This window comes from Athene cunicularia (assembly GCF_003259725.1).
Source record: "Athene cunicularia isolate RWA chromosome 4 unlocalized genomic scaffold, athCun1 chr4_part3, whole genome shotgun sequence".
Taxonomy (NCBI): Eukaryota; Metazoa; Chordata; class Aves; order Strigiformes; family Strigidae; genus Athene; species Athene cunicularia.
In genome coordinates, this window is record NW_020799100.1 from 15,376,077 (window position 1) to 15,399,233 (window position 23,157).

The window sequence follows — 23,157 nt, forward strand, 5'->3', positions numbered from 1 at the left end:
AGCCTCCCAGTCTGCTGCCAGCACACTCACAACTCCTCTCTGCTGACTGTGTCGAGGCAGGACATGAGAGAGAGAGCTGGAAAGAGAAATGCAGCCCAGATTTAACCTAGTGCATTTAAGACCAATACATTTGTCTTTCTAAGAGATATTTTAAAAAAAAAATAAATCTTCAGCCTTTTGGGACTTGTCCCTTTCTGAGCTTGTACTGAAGGTCTAAATCTAACTGTAGGGACCACAGCAGGCACTCAGCATCTTTGCTGCTGGAAGATACAGTCTTGGCATCTTGTCTGTAATGCAGCAAAGAGCCACAGGGAGGAGGGAGCAGGGATAGGAGGAAATGCATTTTCTCGTGCAGTTAATTTGAAGCCAACCCTGAGCAGCACCTAATAGTGCTTCAGCCTCTTCTCACCCCAGTCCTTTCTGGAGCTTGTATGTCCTGAGGCTGCTGCCATGGATCTGGATGGTGCCTGCACGCCACCACGCTGCGGATTCTGTTCTCCAACCCTGACACAGCCAGGAGGGGGGACAAGAGCTGAACAAAGCCTTGAGTCTACCAAGCAGCTCTTGATTTATGTGCAGATGCTCCCCCCCAGGCCTTGGTGTCACTTGGCTTTCAGTAGCAGGCAGAGGTCTGCCATGTCAGCAACAGGTGACGGGAAGAAGTGCCAGTCGGGAGCATGTGTAGAGGGGAGCTGCAGAGCAGATGGCAGCAGGGAAATAAATTTGGAGAAGCCATGGGAATAGTCCTGGAAACAGTCCAGCCTGTGGATGGAGGCAGATGGGAAAAACCCAGTTTATAGCTCTTTCCAGTTTTGCTATTTTTCAGATGCCTTTATTTGCAGCTCCGTTATCTCTTGACCATTCTTTCCTGTCTTTCTTACATTCCCTACTACACCCTCATCCTTATTTTTTTTCTCTCTTCTTATCCTACCTTCTTTTCCCCCTTTTGTTTCTGCTCACATCATATCTTAGTTCATGAAGGGTCACCCTGTCTGTATGTGCCTCCTTATAACTCTATTCCCAGTTCCTCTATCCTTACCTTCACAGCTGATCCTAAAAGCTTCCCTAAAAGGCTCAGCACACAGAACCCAGCTGTGGGCTGGAGTTCAGCATGGAAGAAGGGAAAACACCTTATGTGTTTTTGCCATGTGCCATTTCCTTCTCCACCATCCCTTCTGAGCTGGTTGCCTGAGGGCACGGGGCTTGCCTGATGGCTGGTATGTTGCAGGGATGTCCTTGCTGGTTTTGCTCTGGATGTGGGTACATCCCATGTGAACCAGGGTGTCTCTGTCTTGTGTTCACGTGAGTGCCTGCAGGATGCTTCAGGGGTGCGGAGCCGTGCAGCCTTGTATGCAGAATGGGGGAACCGAGCCAGGTTTGAGTCTTCTGAAGCGTTTTTGTGATACTTCAAAGACAAACTGTCTGGTTTGGAACTGAACAGGCTTTGAAAGGACTTGGAAAGTATTTGAAAAGACTAGGTGGAAACTCCCCATTTTGGCTGAGGTGTGATTGTGGGTGGCACGCAGGGTCCCTGGCTGGGGGGGAGCAGGGGCCATCCCCTGGCAGCCCTCTCCAGATGATCTGCAACGCTCTGCAGTGCCTTTCACTAGAGCAGAGCCAGTGCTGGGAGCAGGAAGCACATGAGATACTGTGTGCTTGGAGATCTGGATCAGCCCAGGGGTCAGTCCCGGATCCCAAACCTGCCTGGTGTTTCCTTGACAGTGGGGCTGCTGTTTCCTCTGTCCTGCTGATGGACCAGCTGCAAGTGCAAAGGTGGGCTTGTTCTTGGAGAGACCTGTATCTGTGTCCTCTCTCCTCTTAAGCCCAATTCCTTTGTTGGTTGGCTTCCTGCAATCTCTGCCTTTATATGTATTTATATATACACACATAGGTTTTGTTTTTTTTTAAAAAAAATTGTTTCGTTTCTGCCTCAGAAGAGCCAAGGGATGTTTAACTGAGGTCTGCAATAGGTTTGGCAGAAGGACTGCGCTCTGCTGTGGGAGAACACACATTGCATGCAACCTAAAACAGATTTAAAACATAAAAATCACCTGAATCTGCTGTGCTGATACTTGAAAAAGACGCAGTGCTTGTGCAAATGGTGAGTGGGAGCAGACCTGGATGTGGAGTGCTAACCCCTATGCTGCCGGGGCAGCCCTGGCCGATGGGACCGTGCAGGTCCTGTGCTGTCACAGTAGCAGCCTCCAGCTGGAGTGAGGGCATGGAGCGAGTCCAGCACTGCCTGCAATGACAGGGAGGGTAGGGAGCAATATGGGGCTCTTGTTTTATGGGGACCCTGGGGAATGGCTGGTGTTCTTTTCTAATGCAGGTTAACTGTGCATCGCTAAGCAGTGTGTATAGCAGCAGAAGGTACGGCGTTGCCCTGAGAAGTGGACAGGTGCTCTCCTCTTGCTCATATTTACTGCTGCTTGGTTCTTTCTTTGATGATGGTGACTAATAGTTCATCAATGTCTGGGTTATACCGGCTCTATTTAAGACTTTCTGCCCACTGAGTGACAGCAGGATGTGCGAGCAAGCTGAGACTCCCAGACCTTTACTGGCAGGATTGTTAGGGCAAGAAAATACTCTGGAAACCACAATGTGAATCATTTGTCTATCCGAGTGGATGACACTATGTCCCAGCCATGCCACTTTGCAGACAGACCTGTGCGGTGGGATCAGTGTGTCCAGTCCAGCTCCCTGGAGTCCTGAAAACCTACAGGACAGGTTTAATGTTAAAAACATGGAAACCCAAGCCTGCATGCCCTGCTGTGCACTCACTGATATGTTTGTAGCACTCTCTTTCTCTGGAACCTGTGGGTGCGTGGTGCCTGGCTAACAGAGCTCAGACAGGGCTGGCACTCTTCTCTGGGGCACCCTCCCTTTCCTGGAGGCTTCTGCTCCCTGCCATGTTTCACAGGATAATGATGTCTCTTCTTGGTACTTGTGCTATACCTTGCAACAATGTTGTGTTCAATCACCTGGGCTTGCAGGGAGGAAGAGGAGCTTGGGGAGAAGGTGGGAATTGTCCAAGGTCATATGGCTAAAACCAGTTAAAAAGCCAAGAGCAGCCCTGTCCTCTCAGCAAGGGCTGTTCCTCAGCCCATCCCTGCTGCACTGACCCGGGGGGGATAAATTAAAACAAAATGGCCTTTTTATTACAGACTGCTCTGGGGAATCACTGGAGGCTTTGCAGAGTGAGCTGTGCCATCAAGTGCTGCTCTGGGGAGTTTCACGGTGAAGCTTCATGAGCATCAGCAGAGCTGGGTCGTCTGCCTGGTTTTTGGCCAGGCTTTCTCCTGCCCACCTCCTCCAGCCCACACCTGTTGTCGTGCTGAAAACACACCCGCATTTGTGCACGTGAAACGTTTTGATGGCCAGGTGTCCATCCCCACTCTCCACATGCCTCTGCGATGCTGTCAAACCACTGCTGAATTGCAGCCGCCTCTGGGGTTGGACGCGGCAGCTGCTGACACTGCACAGCAATGCTGTCCTGCCTTTTAGGATGGGGAGCAGAGGTTGCCATTTCTAATTGAAATACGAGGGTATTCTTGGGGAAGTAGGAAATGACTGAGTGGGAGGGTGCCAGTGCTTTGTGTAGGCAGCTAGAAAGGAATGAGACTGGTTAATGGTGCAAGCTCTACGTGCATTGCCAAAAATGAACTCATGTCTGTAAATATTACACTGCGTGCAGCAAGATTAGCACAGGAAAATACCAGTTGTTAGGGTTCCGGTTACCATCTGAATTATGCAAACAATTTGCTTGAGTTTATAGACGAGCTGGGGCAGAATAACGTTGGGTTTTTCCTAGCCAAAGTGTTTTAATGTGCTAGTATTTTAGCACGTTTCCCAGCCTCAATCTGCTACACAAGTGGATCCATGCTGTGCTCTTTTGGGACGGCACGCTGTCAAGTGTGGCTTTTTCCAGGCCCTGTTGGAAACTCGGAGATGTTGGGATGCTGGTGAGATGCTGACCTTGCATGTGTGCTACCTGGGGGCCCTAAGATGGGCATGAAGGCCCAAGAGGTCACCGACCCCGGTGCTGGGTCTGGAGGCTGTGCACACTCTGCCACACGTGTGTGGTCGAGGAGCTCTCGGGACCTCCGCAGCAGGAACATGGAGATGTTCCCAGTTCCTGGCTGTAGCAGGACCACTCAGGCTGAAGATGACGGTTGCTGTTTAGAGGCCAGACACCACTGTGATGGGCTCTGTGGAAGGAATGATAAACATTGGCTCTTCCCAGTGGCTGTCAGGGAGGTTAACTGACTTTCCCACGGCCAGTGTCGAGGCGGGATTAGCAGCTGGGTGTCCCTGGCCCCCGGCCCTGAGCGTGCACCGCCGCCAATTCCGTAACCCGGGGCGAGCGTGCGGCCGTGGAGCTGCCGCTGCCTGCGTGTCCCCGTGGGAGCCAGCCCTGAGCCAGAGCTCCCTCCACTCCCTGTCGTGACTTTGGTGGAAATACATTGGTTGAAGCCATGGAGCTGTGGTCTTCCAGGGAGTTCCGTGGGTGCCTGAGTAAAGAGCCAGTGCTCTCTGTAAGACCCGTGCTGGGGAACGAGCCCAGCCATACCGTTAGATGTTAGAGAAGCCCTGTAGTCATGAAACCCGGCTTTCCAAGTGCTGCTGTTTACTTTGAGTAGCTAACGTTCTGAGCTTCCTTAGGGTAAAAGCTGGAGGAGGACCAGGTACGGTAGTTTTACTGCCAGTAAAACTTCAGCGTGACCCTGTGTTGAAGGCAAGTCTAACCTCCCCCATGAAGGTATCTTCTATTCCTTCTGTGGGCTGTCAGCTGGGTCCCCAGGGGTACAACCCACATCCTTCCTGGGCCCTACAGCCAGGGGACAGCACCTTGCAGTCCCTCCTGGCCCCCACGGGGCTGTGATCTACCTCTTCAGCAACAGCAGTGCAGAACTAACGTCGGGTCTGTAATTTAGCTCAGGACTGTTACAAGACGCAATCTAGCTCTAAAGCCAAGGCCAAATAGTACTAGCATGGGGTCAAGTTCCTGAGGCACACTCTGCCTTTGGGACTAATTTGGGTGCTGAGTAGCCAGGCAGGTATTTACATGTTGCCTACAGAGACCTAGAGGTCTCTGGATCCTATTCTTCTCCCTCAGATCACCTAAAATGGTAAGAATTTTCAAGGGGGATTAAGGTTGTGATCTCTGGGGAGGGGAATGGACATCTGGTAGGAGTCCCGTCCATATTAATAGCCTCCGTTTAAATGTATGTTATCAAACGGGGCAGCTCCTTATCGGCCAAGAGACTGTGAACTCTGTTTCCTAAGGGGCTGCTGGTGACTTTGGGCTGGTAATCATGGCTTTCCACAGGCACACAGGTAAAGTGGATGTGCTGCCAGGTGTTGTGGGAGAAACCCCATGTGTGCGATGCCTGGTAAACGGGGAGGAAGGTTTTGTTGAGAGGCTCCTGCACCAGAGAAATAACTCTTTTGAATGCAGTTTTAAGCCTCAGCAATCTGCAGCTGTAACTAATGATGGCAAGTGGGTTTATAACCAGTGTGGGGGACTGGCACTGGGAGCGCAGTGGTGGCAGCGGCCTCATCTATTTTGTAAGCTTCATTGGATGGTAAGTGTTTTTGTATCCGCTGCTGTGGGAAGGCTGGGGCTCAGCTGTTATCTGAGAAAGACTAGGTGAAAATGGGGGACGATGCTCTTCCTTGCAGTGAGCAGTTATTGCAGTGAGCAGGGGAAACCTGTAGCAGAGGGGAGTGTGCAGAAGCCCAGTGTGTAAACCCAGATGGTTTGCTTGGCTCTGGTGGGAGGGTTGTGGTCACTCCCTCTTCTCTGTGTTTGTCTTGTAGATCAAATGCGCTGACCCTCATCAGTGGCAGGAAAACGTTAACTTTTTTTTCCCTATTAACACTGACAGGAATCTTGAGAGCATGCTTTGCGTGTCCCCCATGGCATGTAAATGGTGGTGGTGTGTCTTCCCATCCAGACTAAACTCCTCTAGCCTTCCAATTACAGACAATTGAAAGCTCTTCAGGATTTTTAAAAGCTTATCTGATTCTTAAAAGCTAACCATGTTTGTGTGCGTGTCCAGTGTGTGTTTACATCACAACATACAATTAGACATAGCCCAGGGGGTAGGTGTGCCTGGGGAGAGGGTGTCAAGCTTGGGGCACAGTTCCTGTGGGCATCAAAGCGAGCCAGGGGACAGAGGTGCTCATGAGACTTGGTTCAGAACACAGAGCCTCTTCAAAACTGGGGAGGAGAGTCATAGCATGCTGTTCGACGTCATGCTCAGTCTCCTGGGACAAGGCACGAGCAGGAGGCTTGTTGCATGGCACGCAGCTACTTAAGATTTGCTTGTGTGATGCAGATATACGTTCTGCAAGGCATCTTCCTGAGTAAATTCTGACTTTTGTGGATTTTTAAACATCTCAAAGGTGTTTAAAAAAAAGTGATCCATTCAATTAAAATGTAAGAAGAGATTTAGTTTTTAACTTCAGCCCACAAGGCTGACTGATGCTGTAGCATCTTTTTATTATACTCCCAGCTGTATCTTTGTTTTCTCTCTCATCTTCCTCGGGGAGGTGTTCTCAGGGGCAAGAACCCATGGGTTTGATGTTGTGCTGTATTATAAAATGCTGCAGTGTCTTCTGAGCAGATGCTGTGGTTGGAGTGCTTCCACCAACAAGTTATAGGGCAGCGTCTGCTCCTACACCCCCCGGCGAGCCCTGCTCTCCAGGACATCTGCAGTGGGGTACCATAATGCCTGTCATGAGGGGGTGGGTGAATCATCCACAGCAGAAGAACGGCTCACGTTCGGCCCTTGGGAGCACCTGGGCATGAGAAGGGCATCCAGCCACTGAGATGGGGGCAGGTCCATGCATAGCTGGGGACATAATTGAGGAGTTTCAAAGGTCAAAGCTTAAGGCAGTCGCAGAGTGACCTAAAGAACAGCCCTCCCTCTCTTGCTTTAGTCAATCTGATTAGGTTTGAAATGTTTGGGCTTCACTGCTTAAACTCTGCTTAAGTGCTCAGCCTTACTGGAGGCAGTGATGTGCACTCTGGGAGCCTTGTTAGCCTAAGCTGAGCTCTGTGTTAAGTGCAAAAGCGAGCCCTGAGGGAAGTGTTTGCAGGGCTGGAGCAGTGTATTTTTTTTAATAGCAGGTCCCTACTTCCCTGGGGAACTGTGAAGATTTAATAATGATTGGGACGTGCTTAGACATGGTGGCAATAGGACTGTAGGGAATGTTTTTGGCAACCGCCTGAGGAACTTGGAGCTGTTCTTGTTCTAAATAAAGAAGCTTCCATTTTATCAACAGACTAATTTTTGAATTATAGAGTATGAGAGTCGCACGTGTCCCAGCCTGGCAATGGAAGAGCACAGTTCTCCACTTGTTACTGCCATCCCTCACAGCAAAAATGACCTGCAAACAATTTTTTTCTTTCCTTTGTCTTTGCAAATGTTTGTTGTCTAGGGCAGTGTGCCAGTGACCTTGAGGTACAGTCCCAACTGTTGCTTTTCGTTTCAGATTAATGGGACCCTTCTTTTAAGGGTATTCCCTGGTATTTATAGCAGACCACGCGGCATTGCACAGAGGAATGCTGAGAATAGTAACTCAGGTGACAGGCCAGGGGATGCCAGGTTGTGAGCTGAAATAGGCAGGGGTAGCCAATACCTGGTGCTGTGGGGGCTGTGTGTACTCGGTCTGCTGAGAAAAATAAAACTGATGGAGTCAAAAAGCAATTGCTCGTTTCCTTCTGTATTGCCATAGAGCATGCAGCTGTGCATAGGGCAGAGTGTTAAAGCCTTCAGCCTCATCTTGTTTCCTAAGTAGTAGAATAATCCTAAAGTACGTTTTCCCTGGTTGTTTTTAGAGACCACACTCCAAGTTCTTCCTTGGTGGTTTATCACATTTAAACATATTCCCCAGAGACATTAACACATATCCTGTGTTAAGTGCTTTGCTTATCAGCTATGCTTCAGCTCCCTTTGCCGAGTTCTTCGGTTTCATTTGTTGTGCAAACCACTGCCATGCTGCCTTGTGGTGTATAGCTCGACTGAACCTGGAGCAACCAGCCCAGGGGTGATGGCAGAGGCAGGAGCCTGTGTTAATCCAATAGTTTTAGTGGGGTGGCACTTCGTAGGTCTGTGCCCTTTCCATCCCCAAACTTGCCGTGCTGCAGGGTACAGCCCTGACCCTGGCCATTGGCTGGGAGAGCCCTTGACTGTGCCACAGCATGACTTGAGGTGCGTGGAAGCTGGCAGAGCCCAAACATTTGAGATCTGCGTTTGAAAGATGAAAGGCATGGTTGTCCAAGGGCTGAGGGGCTGTTTTTTGAAAAGCAGCAGATGCTCTCTGAGGACAAGTGGCTAACTGGCACCTCTGTGGTCAGGTAAATGTTAGGGTTGAATTCCAGTGGGTCTTTGTGCCAAATAGCCTGATACTTGAGAAGGCCACTGGTTTGGCCAGCTTCCCTCAAACTGTAGCCAAATCCATCAGGGAGCTACATTTAGACAGCACCCTGCCAGGGCTGGTGGCAGAGGGACACCTTGCTTAAAGGGGGGGGGGGTTTAGTTTCTGGAAGTATTGATGGATTTTTCTTCAGCTCTTGTTTTTATCGAGGGTCCTCTAGGCTATTTCAGGATGGGCACATACTGCACTTACTCCTCCCCTTGACAGCCTGAGCTCTCTCTTCTCACCTGCTTCTCTCCAGAATATCCTGTGCACATGGACATCAGCCTGGGCCCGAGAATAGTTCCAGTCTGTCCATACTTTTTCTCTGTTTTCTAATTCCCCTTCTGTGGCCCCAGAGTCAAGCTGAGGTGGGGTTTGGGTCAGTGCATGTCCTCAGGGTATGTGATTCTCCCTGGGTTACAAGGAGACACTTGACCAGACTTGTAGTCTGGTGTAAAGATACAGCCACAGAAACTGTGTTCAGATAACTTCCAAGCTACAACACCTGCATGTAGTGCTGTTGGTTTAAGCACAGCGTGGCGAAATGAAGCACAAAGGTACAGCACTTACGGTTTTAGTGGTTAGTTTGATGAATGCTTACCCTGAGCACTGAATTTTGTGTTGCTGTAGCACGGTTGTACCGCTGGTGTGAATTCCTGCTGTGTGCTCAGCAGCTGCCGCACAGCTTGTATGGGGAAGCTATGCAGTGTGCACTAAAATAAAGGCCCCAAGGAAGCGCAAGGAGGAGTCGTGGGGTTTGCATATACCCAGTATATTAGTTTCATGGCTTGTTTATTTTCCAAGCAGCGAAGACAGGCCAGGGTTAATATACCTGGAAGCTCTGGAAAGTTAAGCTGGGGGTACCTGGTACAGCTGGAGGGTGAACAGGTTATTAAGGAGATAAACATCTCCAAAACCATGATCTGCTGCCAACCAGGCTTTAGAAGATGTATTTATTTTTTTACTGAGACAAACAAACACCTGTCTGTTTACTTTCTGTGAGAGGGGACAGAACTGCTTAGGAGACCAGCGGTAGGATGCTGAATGCCTCTTCCCCAGGGCAGCAGAGCTCTGAAGTCTCCGTGGCCACTTGCCTCACTCTAGGGAAAATGATCCCGTGGTCCCAGCAGAGCTGCTATGGGTGCAGGGCGCCGTTCTGCCACAGACTGGTGGCTTCTGGGGCTGGGTGGGCTGCTCCTGTGGGAGGGTTGTAGGAGATGGTCTGGCTAACGTGGTCTCCTGGCACAGCATGGGTGAGCAGAGATCACGAGCAGCCAGCACGTTTGTTGGGACAGCATGGTCAGTGTTTGCATCCTCACTGCGGGCAAAGGGATAGAGATGCCTTTTGGGGGTCTAGATCAGGGTAGGGATGATACCACTGAGGGCAGAAAGCTCCTGTAAGAGCTTTTCTGCTTCCTGGAAGAAAATTTAAGCCCCAATGTATATATGAGAGGGGCCTTTTGCTCCATGAGATGGCACAAGGCAGGCAGAACGGGCCTGCCAGCCTGCACAGCTCAGCTCCTGGGGCTGACAGGCACAGTGTTAATTCGTCTGTGGAGCTCCAAAGCTGCTGTGATAAATGTATGTCTCCCATTAGCACATGATGCATTACATGGGAACACAGCATTATGTTACTTCCTGAGCCATATGTTCACGATTATGTGTTCTGGTTGAAAGCAACCCTAAACCTGAGACCAGGAACGTTTCGATACCATTTGCACTGGACTCTGTACAATTGCATTTCTTCTAAATAAAACCCACTTGCTTGATAAAGCTCTGCAGAGCTGGCCGTGGCTCACATAGTTTCCATGCTTCTCAGCTGTTTGTTTGTTTCATTTACTTGAACTGGTACAAACACAACCCCTGGGTAGTTGTCAGCAGGACGTGGCCGTCTCCTGACCTTGGCAAGGCGGCATTTCCAGACCTCGGTCACCACAGTGTGTGATTCCTGCCAGCTTGGCCTCCAGCCTGCTTCTGTAAAGTTTGAGGGGAAGGGTGTGAACCTGCTCCCCACCTCTGCTGCAGCCTCGCTGTGCGATGCTCCTCTCCAGGAATATCTGTCTTGCTTTCTGCAAGAGAAATGCTCCAACTTGTTCTGGCCTGGCGTTGTGGAAAGGGTGACAAAGGAGAGAGACAGTGAGATGACTCTTGGATTTTAAAATCTACAAAGCAATAGCGTGAGTCCAATTTCCTGCCCCAGCATCATCTACTGCCTGTCCAGCAGCTTCTTGAGCTCAGAGATGAGGCAGAGGAAGAGCTCTGAAATAGCAGTAAAATGTTCATTTGCAGGCAGGCACCTCCCCGGGGTTTGCACATGGCTGTGTCAGGGCTGCTCATGGTGTGCTGCCAACAGCATGTTACTCTGACGGAAAAGAAGCAAAGGGGTTGTAGAGGAGATGGTGGAGGCAGCAGCCACCCCTCACTTCTTGCTGAGGTGTCTGGGCAGTGTCAGGAGCTGTTGGGTTTGATGTGCTCTCCTCTGTTGAGGTTTGCTGACGCCGGCACCTCTGCTGCAGGGCCCCTCTCAAAGGTGGCAACAACAATCTCTTGGCCTCAGGGGCTCCTGTGCCAGTGTGGGCATTTTTCATGCTGACAGCTTGGCCCACACAGTTGATGGTACCTCTAGAATTACTGGGGTGGGCAAGTGTCCAAGAAAAAGCTGTGTAAACAGGTCCTCGTGCCGTGACAACACAACAGTCCTGCCTGCGCAGCATCCCGCGGCTGAGAGCGAGCCCAACGGCGAACCGCTGACCCTCCCTTGCCACGAGGGCACGATGGGGAACAACGTACCCTCTCTACACCCCAAAAAGCCCAGAGCCCTGTTTGAGTTTATAAAGGTCCTGTGCTGGGGCTTGGAGCAGCACAGATGGAATGAGGAGCCACTGTGCTGCTGAGCTCCATCAGGACCTGGAAGCAAAGCAGCCCCTAAACCCCGGGGCTTGGGAGCTTGGTGGGGTGGTCTGAGGTGAGGCTACAGGATGGAGGTGCTAATGGTCTCCCCCACCTGACAGCAGGAAGCAATTTATATTGCCTGTCCCCGTCCTTCTCCCTTTCCTGCTCTGTGCTGGCGCTGCAGCTCTATCAGGAAAAGAATAATTAAATTTCCTCTTGGCAGCCCCCATTGCCAGACTGCTGCCACAACTCGTCTGGTTGCTAATGGTGCAGAAAGTTCAGGGCTGTGTCCTGGGTTGGTGGTGAGGGGGAAACGGGGCTCTGCGGTGCTGGGGGCTGCAGGGGCAAGGATGGAGCTGCGTTTCTGGGGCAGCACAGGCTAGCAGAACCCTGCCGGAGATTTTGCAGCCCCCTCACAGGAGCGTTGCCAGCTCCCTCTGAGGGAGGGGTGTGGGGAAATGGAGGGAGCTGTTAGCAGAAGTGGTCTGGGAGGTTGAGACCGGGTGTGCAGGCTGGGGTGGGTGTCTGGGGAGAAAGTGTGAGCGTGCACCTCCAGCCAAAGTGGAAAATTCTCTGGTCGAGAGCTCTCACACCCACTGATGTCCTGGCTCCCTGGCCGTGGTGAAACATCACACCTTGGCAGAGCTCTGCTGCTATGAACTGAAGAAGTATCTTTACATGTAGGGAGATCTTTTCTTTTCTTTTTTTTTTTCCTCATGACTTTATATGTGAAAGCCTGGTGAAAAGAGGCAGCTGGAACTTGCACAACTATCCAGCACAAAAGGCCTTGGAGGGCTGCAGCTGGCTGTGGGCTTAGGCTGGAAACATGGAAACTATTCTGCTCCGCTCGTGGTTGGCGGAGATTTCTGTGCACAAATCATGCGGCGCCTCAGCCAGGACCTTGCCGAGGCCTGTGGTGGGCCTGGCCATAAGGAACTAAGTGGCTCTCAGCGAGTGATTAGGTATCATTATCCTTGCTTGATGTGAAATATGTAAATAAAACCAGTCTAGTATCCTTCCTCTTAAGAAGGTGATGGGGAAGGCTGGTGTGGGACTCTCAGCCCTGTGCTCGCAGCAGGCTGGACCCCAGGAGGCAGAGCGCCGTGTTTCTGTGCTTGGCCAGAACTGCTGTAGGCAGAAATCTAGCATTCGTATCTCAGATGGCTAGTGAAGGAGCTGAAAATATTCGCTTTACTAATGCATTGCTGTATTGGGTTTGAGCGGCAAGATTTTGGTACTGGGGGGCTACAGGGGTGGCTTCTATGAGGAGCTGCCAGAAGCTTCCCCCATGTCTGACAGAGCCAAGGCAAAGCGGATGCAAGATGGACCCGCCGCTGGCCAAGGACAAGTCCATCAGTGATGGTGGTGATCTGGGATAACATATTTAAGAAGGGGAAAAAAACCTGCACAACAGCAACTGCAGTGGGAGGGAGGAGTGAGAATTATGTGAGAGAAACAACTCTGTGGGCACCAAGGTCAGTGAAGAAGGAGGGAGAGGAGGTGACACAGGCACTGGAGCAGATTCCTGTGCAGCCCATGGTGAGGCAGCTGTGCCCCGCACTGATGGAGGTTAATGGTGGAGCAGATCTCCACCTGCAGCCCGTGGGGGACCCCACGCTGGAGCAGGGGGATGTGCCTGAAGGAGGCTGTGACCCCGCGAGAAGCCCACGAGCCCACGCTGGAGCAGGCTCCTGGAAGGACCTGTGGAGAGAGGAGCCCATGCTGGAGCAGTTTGTGAAGAGCTGCAGCCCGTGGGAAGGACTCGTGTTGGAGAAGTTTGTGGAGGACTGTCTCCCATGGGAGGGACCCCAGGCCAGAGCAGGGGAGGAGTGCGAGTCCTCCTCCTCCTGAGGAGGAAGGAGTGGCAGAGCCAGTGGATGATGAACTGACTGCAACCCCCATTCCCATCCCCCAGTGCTGCTGTGGTAGAGGGGGTAGAGAAATCAGGAGTAAAATTAAGCCTGAGACGAGGGGTGGGGGGAAGGTGTTTTAAAATGTAATTTTTATTTCTCATTATCCTACTCTGGTAATAAATTAAACTAATTTCCCCAAGTTAAGCCTGTTTTACTGAATGATCTCTCCATTGTTCTTACCTTGACCCATGAGCCTTTCGTTGCATTTTCTCTCCCCTGTCCAGCTGAGGAGGGGGATGATAAGAGTGGCTTTGGTTGGTGTCTGGCATCCAGCCAGGGTCAGCCCACCACAATTGCTCTTGCTAGCTGCAGTGGTAAGCACAGTGCTCCCAGGAGGCAGGGCAGCCCCTGCTCTTGCTGAGCTCCAGGGCTTAGCCCCAGGAGTTGGCCAGCTTGGCTTTACTCTGTAGCCTGCATTTTTCTGAGACTTTAGGGTTATTTCTTTCTCTGCATCCTAAATGGCATTTCTTGACCTGGGACATTCAAGCTGCCTTCTTAAGCAGGTGTTTGTGATTGCTGTGACCAAACCCAGGTTGTCTACTGCACCCAGCCTCTCTGAGTGTGATGGTTCCTTAGTCTAATCTAGACTCTAAAGACAAAGCTGGAGGCACCTGGAAAATGCCAGTGCAGTTGGTAGAGAACTGTTGTGTTTTATAAACCACTAAGCTGCCAGAATAGAAAAATTTTTCTAATATTCTGGCACCGAAGCTGCTTTCTCCACCAACAAGACCTTGAGGAACATGACATCACCGTGCATTCATTGCTGAGCCATCTTCCTGAGACTTGTTATTTACATAGACCCAAGAAGCTGGAGCAGTTATCAGGGCTTCAGTGCTGTAATGTCACCCTCTTTTCTCTTGCAGGGCCTGGCAGTTACACTGTGGGCACCATGTCGGAGCGCTTTGACTGCTTCTACTGCCGTGACCCTCTGCACGGGAAGAAGTACGTGCAGAAAGAGGGTCGGCACTGCTGCGTCAAGTGCTTCGATAAGATCTGTGCCAACACCTGCATTGAGTGCAAGAAACCCATTGGCGCTGACTCCAAGGTGAGTGCTGAGCAGTTAAATGGGTGGTGCCGATAACCCTCCCCTTTTGTTTTCTTGGCTCTGGTCTGTTTGAGCTGCAGTGTGGAAACAAGTTCTCTTGTGATTCCTCTGGCTGCTGGGCCCGGTGCTCCTCGGCAAAGAGCCAGCGGCTCTGGGGCACTGCAGCAGGGGTGCACATGATGGGCTGGGTTTGCATAGGAGCTAATTTCAGGATCTAGATTCAGTCACGTGAACTGCTTCAGATGCTGACTTGTCCTGGAGAGCACTGCACCTAATCCAGCCTGCACAGGACTTGGAGAAAACTCATCTGGGCACAGCAGCTGGGAATTTAGGGGCTGATTTTTGTCAGTTTGTCAAATGTTTATTGCTTCATGTTTATATCAATAATAAAATACACCTGAATGAGAGGTAACTTGACAACCAGAGCGGCCCACACTTACAGAACTTTAAATCTCAAAGCTGTTGGTTTGAAGCATGTTCTGCTACCCTGAAAGCCCAAAGTGAATGTGATTGTGTCAGTGAGTTTGGTTAAATGTCCTTTCCTTAACTGCCTGCAGATGAGCTGCACCTCCAGCCACTGAATGCAGACATGCTTAGGAGCCAACAGATCTATCCTTTACTGATCAGGCTGGTGAGACCGTAGCGTGGTTTTAGGGCTGCTCAGCAAGAGAAGGGTTTATTGCTCACTCCATTTCTGTTCATTCCAGGAGCTGCATTTCAAGAACCGTTACTGGCATGACACCTGCTTCCGCTGCTTCAAGTGCTACACGTCCCTGGTGAATGAGCCCTTCATGCTAAGGGAGAACAACAAGGTCTGGTGTAGCAACTGCACTGCTGCTGCGGATGCACCCAGGTGTAAGGGCTGCTTCAAGCCTATTATTGCAGGTACTGGTGCCAGTGACAGGGGTACAACTGCCACATTCTGCTCTGGGGCAAAACTGTGGTGGTTTATCAGGCTGCAGTCAGGGGTACGGGCATCACAGTGGAAGGCTGGAGCACCACAAAATGGTGCAAGTTTTGACACTTGGTCTCACCTGTCCATTTTATTCAAGTGTTGAAAGGCTGCTTTGCAGTTAATCCTCATGCAAATAGTTCACCCTAGTAGTTAGTCTTGAACCATTTCTACCAAAAGCTTTGCTCTGTAAATCAAGGTCCTCTTTTCAGAAAGGCTCAGGCACCTGCCTGACAACTGTCTTGAGAAAATCTAGGTGGCCCTGGCTAAAGTCAGATACAGAAATTAATAGCTCAGCCCTTGTCCCCATTACAGCTGAATCCTGTCATAGATATGGACAGGACTTGCCTACAGGTATGGTACATTGCACAGGGGGAGGAGTTTGTCACAAGCCTGAAATCCCACCTAACAAGTTATTTCTGTCTGTTGTAGGAGACCAAAACGTTGAGTACAAGAAGATGGTCTGGCATAAGGACTGTTTCACTTGCAGCCAATGCAAGCAAGTGATTGGATCTGGGAGCTTCTTCCCCAAGGGTGATGACTTCTTCTGTGTCTCCTGCCATGAGCATAAGTTTGCCAAGACCTGTGCTAAATGCAAGAATGTGAGTCCTCCCACTTCGCAAAGGCAGCTGCCAGAACTACCCCTCATATGTCTTTTGGAAGCTAGGAGAGTAATCCAGCAGACAGATGATGCTGAAGCTGTACCAGTGCTCATGTTTTCTCCTTGATATACTGGTGGTGCAGTAATGTGAGAGCTGATGGTTCTTGCACGTTACAGGAGCTGAGCAGGGGCTGTAGGGTTATCTGATAACAACGCCACTGAAAGCAGGTGGGCACTGGCCTTGCACTTGCTTTGGGGATGGTTTAAACTCTCTAGTAGGTATTTTGCATTCAAGCAGTATACCAGTATTTTATAAAATAGCTGTTTTACAACTGATTAGTATAGAATTTCAGAATCACTTCAGGTAAAATAAACTATTATGAAAACTCCACATGCACAGGATTTTGGGCTAGAGGAACTCAATTTTAATGAGAACTTTCAAGAGTTCATCTCCATGACAAAGCCCTCTCCCCCCCTACGCCCCATGCCTGCATCCCATCTCTTCCTCTCTACCAATTCTGAAACACATCTCTGCTCTTTCCCTCCTAGCCCATCACTTCTGGAGGCCTCACTTACCAGGAACAGCCCTGGCATTCAGAGTGTTTCATTTGTTCCAACTGCAAGAAGCAACTGGGTGGGAAGCGCTTCACAGCTGTAGAGGATGATTTTTACTGTGTTGACTGTTACAAGGAGTGTGTTGCCAAGAAGTGTGCTGGCTGCAAGAATCCTATTACAGGTATGTTGGATTAAATGCAGCTTGAGGGCAGTGGGTGCTTAAGGTCAGAACAGCGATTCCCAAAGCCCGGCAGCTCACAGGCTGCTAACACCAGAAGCAGGTCTGGTATCCTAAACCCAATCCCAGCAATTTACACGTGCTCTAACTTAAGCCATGTGCTCTTGCTGGATGGAGTCTGAGTAACTGAGCTCTTCACTCTCCACACAGCTCAAATTTACCTTTTACGACACTTCCCCAACGAGGACTGTTCCCACCTATATCTTAGTCTGGGAACCTTAGGTCTAAAAAGAGTAGTGTTCTATTGCCCTGAAGTGACATTTGTTTTGCTTCTGCTGTATTTTGCACCTATCAGTTACTGGATCACAAAACTCAGCCCTGAAATGTGGGCACTATCCTGCCAACCCCATGAGACTTGCATTCTGTTCTGCATTTTAGAGCATGGGTCTGAGTCTGTAACAATGAGACAGGGCATTTAATCCAACCCGTCCTGGGTCTACATCTTGGTCTTCAGCTTAAGGGTTTCCTGGAGAAAGGATCCAAGGGAAAAGGCTTCTTGCAGGGACAAGCTGCAAAAGCCGCATGCTAAGCTGCTTGTTCCTCTAAGAGCAGTAATACTGAGCAGCAAACAGTGTGGTTCAGTTGCAATTCTGGTTGGTGTTTTAGGCATACAAATCTGGTCTGCAAGACTACAGGAGGCAGTAAGAATGGGATCTGCTGTTTGGTGGGCTAACCCAGCCAAGGGGAAAGCTACTATCGCCGTCCTATAATTGTTTTCTCTCCTAGCAGGATTTGGAAGAGGAACCAGCGTGGTTAACTACGAAGATGAATCCTGGCATGATTATTGTTTCAAATGCACAAAGTGTGCCCGTGGTCTGGCCAACAAGCGTTTTGTTTGCCATAATGGAAAAATTTACTGTGCTGAGTGTCCCAAACGACTGTAAGGAACAGACAGCAACTGCTGTAAAATGGATTTTAGAGCTCTGCTTTCCAAAACAGTCCTGGTAAAGGAGCAGGTTTTTGCATGTGACGAATTTTATCTTTTTCCATTTTAGTATAAAAACTAAAGTAGCCTCAATATACTGGGTTTGACTTTTCAAGCTCCTGCAGTACAAAAGCATGTAGTGTTGCAAAAATCTAACTTTGTTTCCAAGTAACTCTTAGTATAAAGGCTTGAAATGCCATTAGATTTAGAGATCCACTTACCAGATTATCTGCACATGGCTTAAACTAAAACAAAGCTAGTTTTAAACTTGTCTGGCATACATTTAAGCTTGGTGCTTAAATGAAGTGGGTTTGACAAGGCATGCACCTCAGAAACAGAGATGCAAAGATTGCACCTGGGATCAGAGAGATCCAATATTAAGCTTTTACAAGCACAAGTACATTACATACATCACACCATTAATAGCAGCTCAATAATCAATACTTTAGCTTACCCTACCACACCAAATTGCAGCACGTGTATGGAATGGCTTCATCTTACATATAACAATGTTTTGGCAGTATGATTTACCTTTAGTTAAGTTTCCATAAACTTGTTTTAGTATTGATTTCTGCATGGTTTGCCCAAAAGTTTTTCTCATCAGCTTTTTTTACATCATTGTTTAACTGAGGCTGTCTATATACAATTATTAATCCATTAACAAGTAGTAAATCTTTCAACTACAACAAAATGCACATGCATTTAGAAGTGCCTTAATAGCTCAGACAACAGTAGCTCTCCTATCATGTCAGTGTATGTTTTATGAATTAATAAAAATGAGACTAGTGCCTGCTTGAAGTCCTATAGTCTGGAAAACTTCTTTTTTCATTTTGCCATCTTACACAATTGACACCTCTTATGGCTGAGCTACTGAAATCAAGTCTCATACACTGATACTGGCAAAGTAAGGAGTCAGCTGTTCTGCCATAGCACCCTTAAATAGCTGAGGACCAAAGCAACAATTTCCATAAACTAATTATTTTTTTTTAATATATAACTGACACTGGACCATCTGCCAAGAACAGCCTGTGTGAAAAAGCCCTTTGGAGAACATATGTACTGCCACTGTCCATGCACAGATCTACCACCCTTCAGCAACCTCAACACTGGTTTATGGTTTTCTCTGTATCACTGCTGTAGAAAGAAATACTTATCAATTGGATGCTGCTCCAGTCATTCCCTTCTGTTCACAAGCACCTACCAGAAACAAAGAACCCCTGCAAGAAAAATAAAAGGCAGCGTCTTGCTGTATTCTTGATGGTCACTGCTCCACTGTGGCCATGGGGCACTGCTGGCCTCACCCTTAGAGCACAAAGATGCAACAAGTAAAAGATAAAGGCTTACAGTGAATAGCAAGTTAAAGAATTCAAGAGTTACGAACACATCAGTGTGTACAAACACAGCAAAATCTGAAGGTGTTAGCACAAATACCTTCCTAACCACACCAATTCAACTGCCAAATAGGCTCCTAGTTTTGGGAATCTGCAATGTGGAGCAGTTAGAGCAGTACCTGAGTGCATCTCAAGGCAGGTCAGCATGGCAAGCGGTTGGAGACTCCTAGTAAGGTCATGTTTAGTATTACAGAAATAAAGCATTGTTCAACTGCAAACTTTATTTAACAGGGCTCACATATTTACATAGAGCTGTAACAGACCATTCAACAAATAATATCAGCACAGAAAAAAAAAATAATCCGCATCTTTTTTTGTTAGAATGATTGTCTCTGCCAGAATGAAACAGCTATCATACAAAAATACATTTCTCCTTTCACCTAAGGCACTGCTCTAAAGTCTAAAACAGATCTACCCTATTCCGAATAGCAAACAGCAAGAGTAAGAAGGCTGAGGGTTCCCTATTGTAACTGCGTTGTCGAGGAAAGAACACATTTATTTCCAGCAAAACCATTTGCATTTAACCACTGAAAACACAGCTGCCATTTGGATGATTCATGTGAACTGAAGTATCAGCCAATGGTTTACAGCAGGATTCGAGACAGCTATTCTTTAATCACTTATCCAGTATATCTGTTACAGGAGATATAAGAACAAGGCTGCATTATTACTTTTAGTAGCAATTTTCAGAAGATGCTTAGTTAATCTCTTCATGCTGTAAAAGCAGGCAAGTTTAGGTTAAATAGATTATTTAATGAATGCTTCAGGGGAAGGGAAATATATATATGCAGCTTGCAGCCACTGTTATAAAGCTAAAACAGGAACACTTAGAATAATTAACATGAACAAAATATGACTTCAGTGGTCTAATACTGTTATGTACACAATAAAATAATACTTCCATAAGTGTAGATAAATAAGTAATTCAAAAGAAAAACATATTTAAAAGCATGACATGTTAAACTGCGCTATGACAGACATACTAGGTACTCAACATTTTCATAATATATTAGTGCATATGCTGTAAAACATTTTGATGTTTGCCAATAGATTAAAACATATTAGTGATGGTACAATACCACATTTTGAAACTGCCAATTTTTTCATGTTGTTAGAAAATAAGGAATTTTTCCTTTCCATTTAAAAATCGAAGACAGTAAATTTTGTGGTTTTTAAATAGCACACGAACCAATAAGTAACTTTTTTTCTAAAACATTACAAAGGGAGTTCAGATTTAGCACACACTGAATGAACCTTTTATTTCATCAAGTGCCATTTTAGGAATATGCAAAATCTGTCCAGTAGCTAAGTGGGGAGCTTCTAGGGGCATGTTGCTGTACATGATACTAATAGAAAAAAAAACAAAACAAAAAACCGGAGACTCAAACAGGCTACTGTAAAGTCTGTAAAAGGGAAACAAGTGATATTTGAACAAGGAGATTTTATCTAACGATTAGCTAAATTAATAGAAAAGGAACATCAGCACAATATTTTCCCTGAAATGTTTCAAGGTGCAAATTAGAAGTTTGTCATCCCTCCCCTGGTGTTTTTGTTTTTTGCAAACTTGAAGATGGATAAAGGTAAACAAGCAGCTTTTCAAAACAAGGCCTTCGGTACTTGATAAAACACTGGATTACTGAAGTACAATCAGATTATTTCCAGGTCTCTAGTGTTCACAGTTCTGTCCAAAGAGCAAAGAGAAGAAAACATTTAACCATCACAATTGTGTGTATGCCACATATGTCTATCATCACTGTTGGAGTCTACATCGAGGGAGTGAGCACAGAACCACCTGGTTACAGTCCAAAATCAGTGCAGTAACTTTTGTTATGTATGAGTATTAGTCTTTGAAGTTATGTACAAAATTCGTAAACCATATTATATCTAAATGCTTTCAAGTTCAAAATTAAAAGGCAACACTTTCATCACTAAAAAGTTAACGACTTTGAACAGAACAAAACACGATCAGCAGTATCACGTTAAATCCATCTATTCCCATGGCCCAGTTAGTCGTGGCCTCAAGGGAAGCCTCAGGAAGGCTATATCCATGGGAATAAAACTCACAAGACGCAGAGTGACAGAGGAGACTCAGGAAACAGTTCAGTCTAGAAAAGTGCTACACTTTAATCAAAAGAAGTGCTACACATTACTTAAAGAAAATGTGGATAGCAAAGTGTTTTTTCCACTACCATTCGTTCCAACTGTTCACACAGTCATTTACCTCAGAGGAAGAGATCTCCTGCCGTGAGTACGTCCATTTGGGGTTTAGCTCCAACATCAATGGTTTAGTCTTACATAAACTAGCTTACTGAAGCCTCCCTGACACGCTATGCTGTACTGCATCAGGGTTTGGCTTCTCAAGTACATACAGCTTTAGATGCAGCCCTGCTTCTTTCCAAAAATTCAGAATATTGCGTGTGCAACTTTATTACTCCTCCCAGAATGTAATACAACTGTGGAATTTAAGGTTGTTGTTACCCCCCTCAGTGAAGCAAAAGACTATTTCTAAGTAAGTAGAGAGGACAGCTAATATCTTGCCAGAGCCTGAAGAGACCTTGTAAGACCATGCAGGCCAGCATCAAAAAGTTACAGAACATGTCTAGGAGTGGAAAGGTCCTGTCTGTAGAGTTACATCAGACACCTTTTAAACTGTTAGTATCTTCAAAAGTAACGTGCCATTTAAGACATCTTAGGAGAAGCCTAAAAAATGCAACAGATGGGCTTGAGTGCTGGTAGGAGATACAGGAGCTTCGCAGGGGCTCGCTGTGTCTTTGGAAGAGCCTTAATGTTGGGCCTTAGTTGCTGCCTAGAGCAACTCCCTAAAAAGGCATCAGTTGGTGACTCCTTTTGACAGAATGCAAGTTACAAGCACTAAAGAAAGAGCTTTCCCTCCAGCCTATGCATTGGAAAAAGTGCCTTGAAAATAAGAAGCTGAAGTTAAGGCAAGGAGAGTAAATTGCAAGGAAGTTAATTGCCTAGCCAGAGGAAGAGACAGATAGGGAAATCAGCTTGGATTACCTGATGAAGCATCTATAGGTTTGGTCAATGAATTCACTGCACCATCTTCCTCAAAAGCCAATTTGGGACTAGAAGGTATTGTAGCAGCATCATTCAAGTTTTGATTACAGTTACCAGCAGAGATCCTGTCTGAGCTCAGTTTGGTTGACTTGGAATGTACTCCAATGTCAATAAACTCCTCAGAAGTCCATGAACCAGCTCTTCCGTTAAGATTCTGAATAAGTCCAATTGTATGATCATCTTCGTTAACACCCAACTTCACTGAGTCATCGATAACCATTTCTTTTGCAGGATGGCTAGAAAAGAAGAATGGATACTTGTATTACAGTTTCTGCATGTTTAACCAGTAGATTGATTACAGGCCAGCCAATGAGAAGGCTGCATACTTTGCAAAGCACTGAATATCCTGAAGGGCATTCCCAGACAAGCTCCTCCAGCTGCCATGCAGGATCTCCCCTCCAAGAGCCAATGGGGAAGGACAGCTCACCAACATATAGCCACGTCTTACTATACTAATAGCTCTCAGGTAAGGTCTGGCTGATATAAGCAACAAGTTTAAAGTCCTGCACCATTAAAATCCTGTTTTAGTAGCGTGCATTTTTCTTTTTTTTTTTCTCCAGTTAAGACTTTTTACACACAAAACTGAGCCCTCAGAAGACTAGCGATATTTAAAACAGATTCAAAATCTAAACCCAGATCAGTGTGATCAATTTTCATTCATTCTTAAGAAAATCATGAAAATGTCTTTATATCCCATCACTGGAGGAAGGAGATTAATTTATCATCACTTTATAAAAAAAAGAGTTCACAATGTCATTTCTAAATCATTAGCATTTAGATTAGCAAACGGAACAAGCATTAGAGGACAGATTTTCCACTAGAGGATGGAAATGCTTTATGTTTAAAAGATAAAATTTTAAATACTAAAAAGGAATTCCCATTAAGAGAGGCTTTTGTGCTGTATCTGGTGCTTCAGTGCAACTGAATCTGTTCTAGAGCTTTCTGTAGGTTATTCTTCCTTTTCAGTGTTGTTTCTCTCCCTCTTGTTTAATGTTTTGTTAATGAAAAGAACTGCTAGCCATTTCAAGGGAAAAGATTTCAAGCCAGTGCTGTTCTTTGTAAGTAACACTGCCACATTGCTGGCTATGTGTCTCACTTCTTAGCAAAGCCAGTACTGTAATATGGTGCCATCTAAACAAG

General features: G+C 47.2%; 2 protein-coding genes across 4 annotated transcripts in view; one reads left to right on the forward strand and one right to left on the reverse strand.

The window, feature by feature from the left end:
• FHL1 (four and a half LIM domains 1) overlaps positions 1-18,350 on the forward strand; it is a 33,634-nt gene extending 15,284 nt beyond the window's left edge. Inside the window, exons 1-6 of one of the 3 annotated variants that reach the window (XM_026848740.1) lie at positions 5,230-5,337; positions 14,096-14,277; positions 14,985-15,162; positions 15,662-15,831; positions 16,380-16,566; positions 17,350-18,350. In XM_026848740.1, coding sequence (XP_026704541.1) covers positions 5,316-5,337; positions 14,096-14,277; positions 14,985-15,162; positions 15,662-15,831; positions 16,380-16,566; positions 17,350-17,507 — 897 coding nt within the window. In that variant the 5' untranslated portion in view covers positions 5,230-5,315 and the 3' untranslated portion in view covers positions 17,508-18,350. Of the gene's footprint in view, positions 1-5,229; positions 5,338-14,095; positions 14,278-14,984; positions 15,163-15,661; positions 15,832-16,379; positions 16,567-17,349 lie in introns of those variants that run through there. The other 2 variants (XM_026848741.1, XM_026848742.1) reach the window with 2 other exon arrangements.
• Positions 18,351-19,145: 795 nt separating this feature from the next.
• MAP7D3 (MAP7 domain containing 3) overlaps positions 19,146-23,157 on the reverse strand; it is a 46,683-nt gene continuing 42,671 nt past the window's right edge. The window contains exon 22 of the mRNA XM_026848809.1: positions 19,146-22,253. Coding sequence (XP_026704610.1) covers positions 21,944-22,253 — 310 coding nt within the window. The 3' untranslated portion in view covers positions 19,146-21,943. The remainder of the gene's footprint in view (positions 22,254-23,157) is intronic.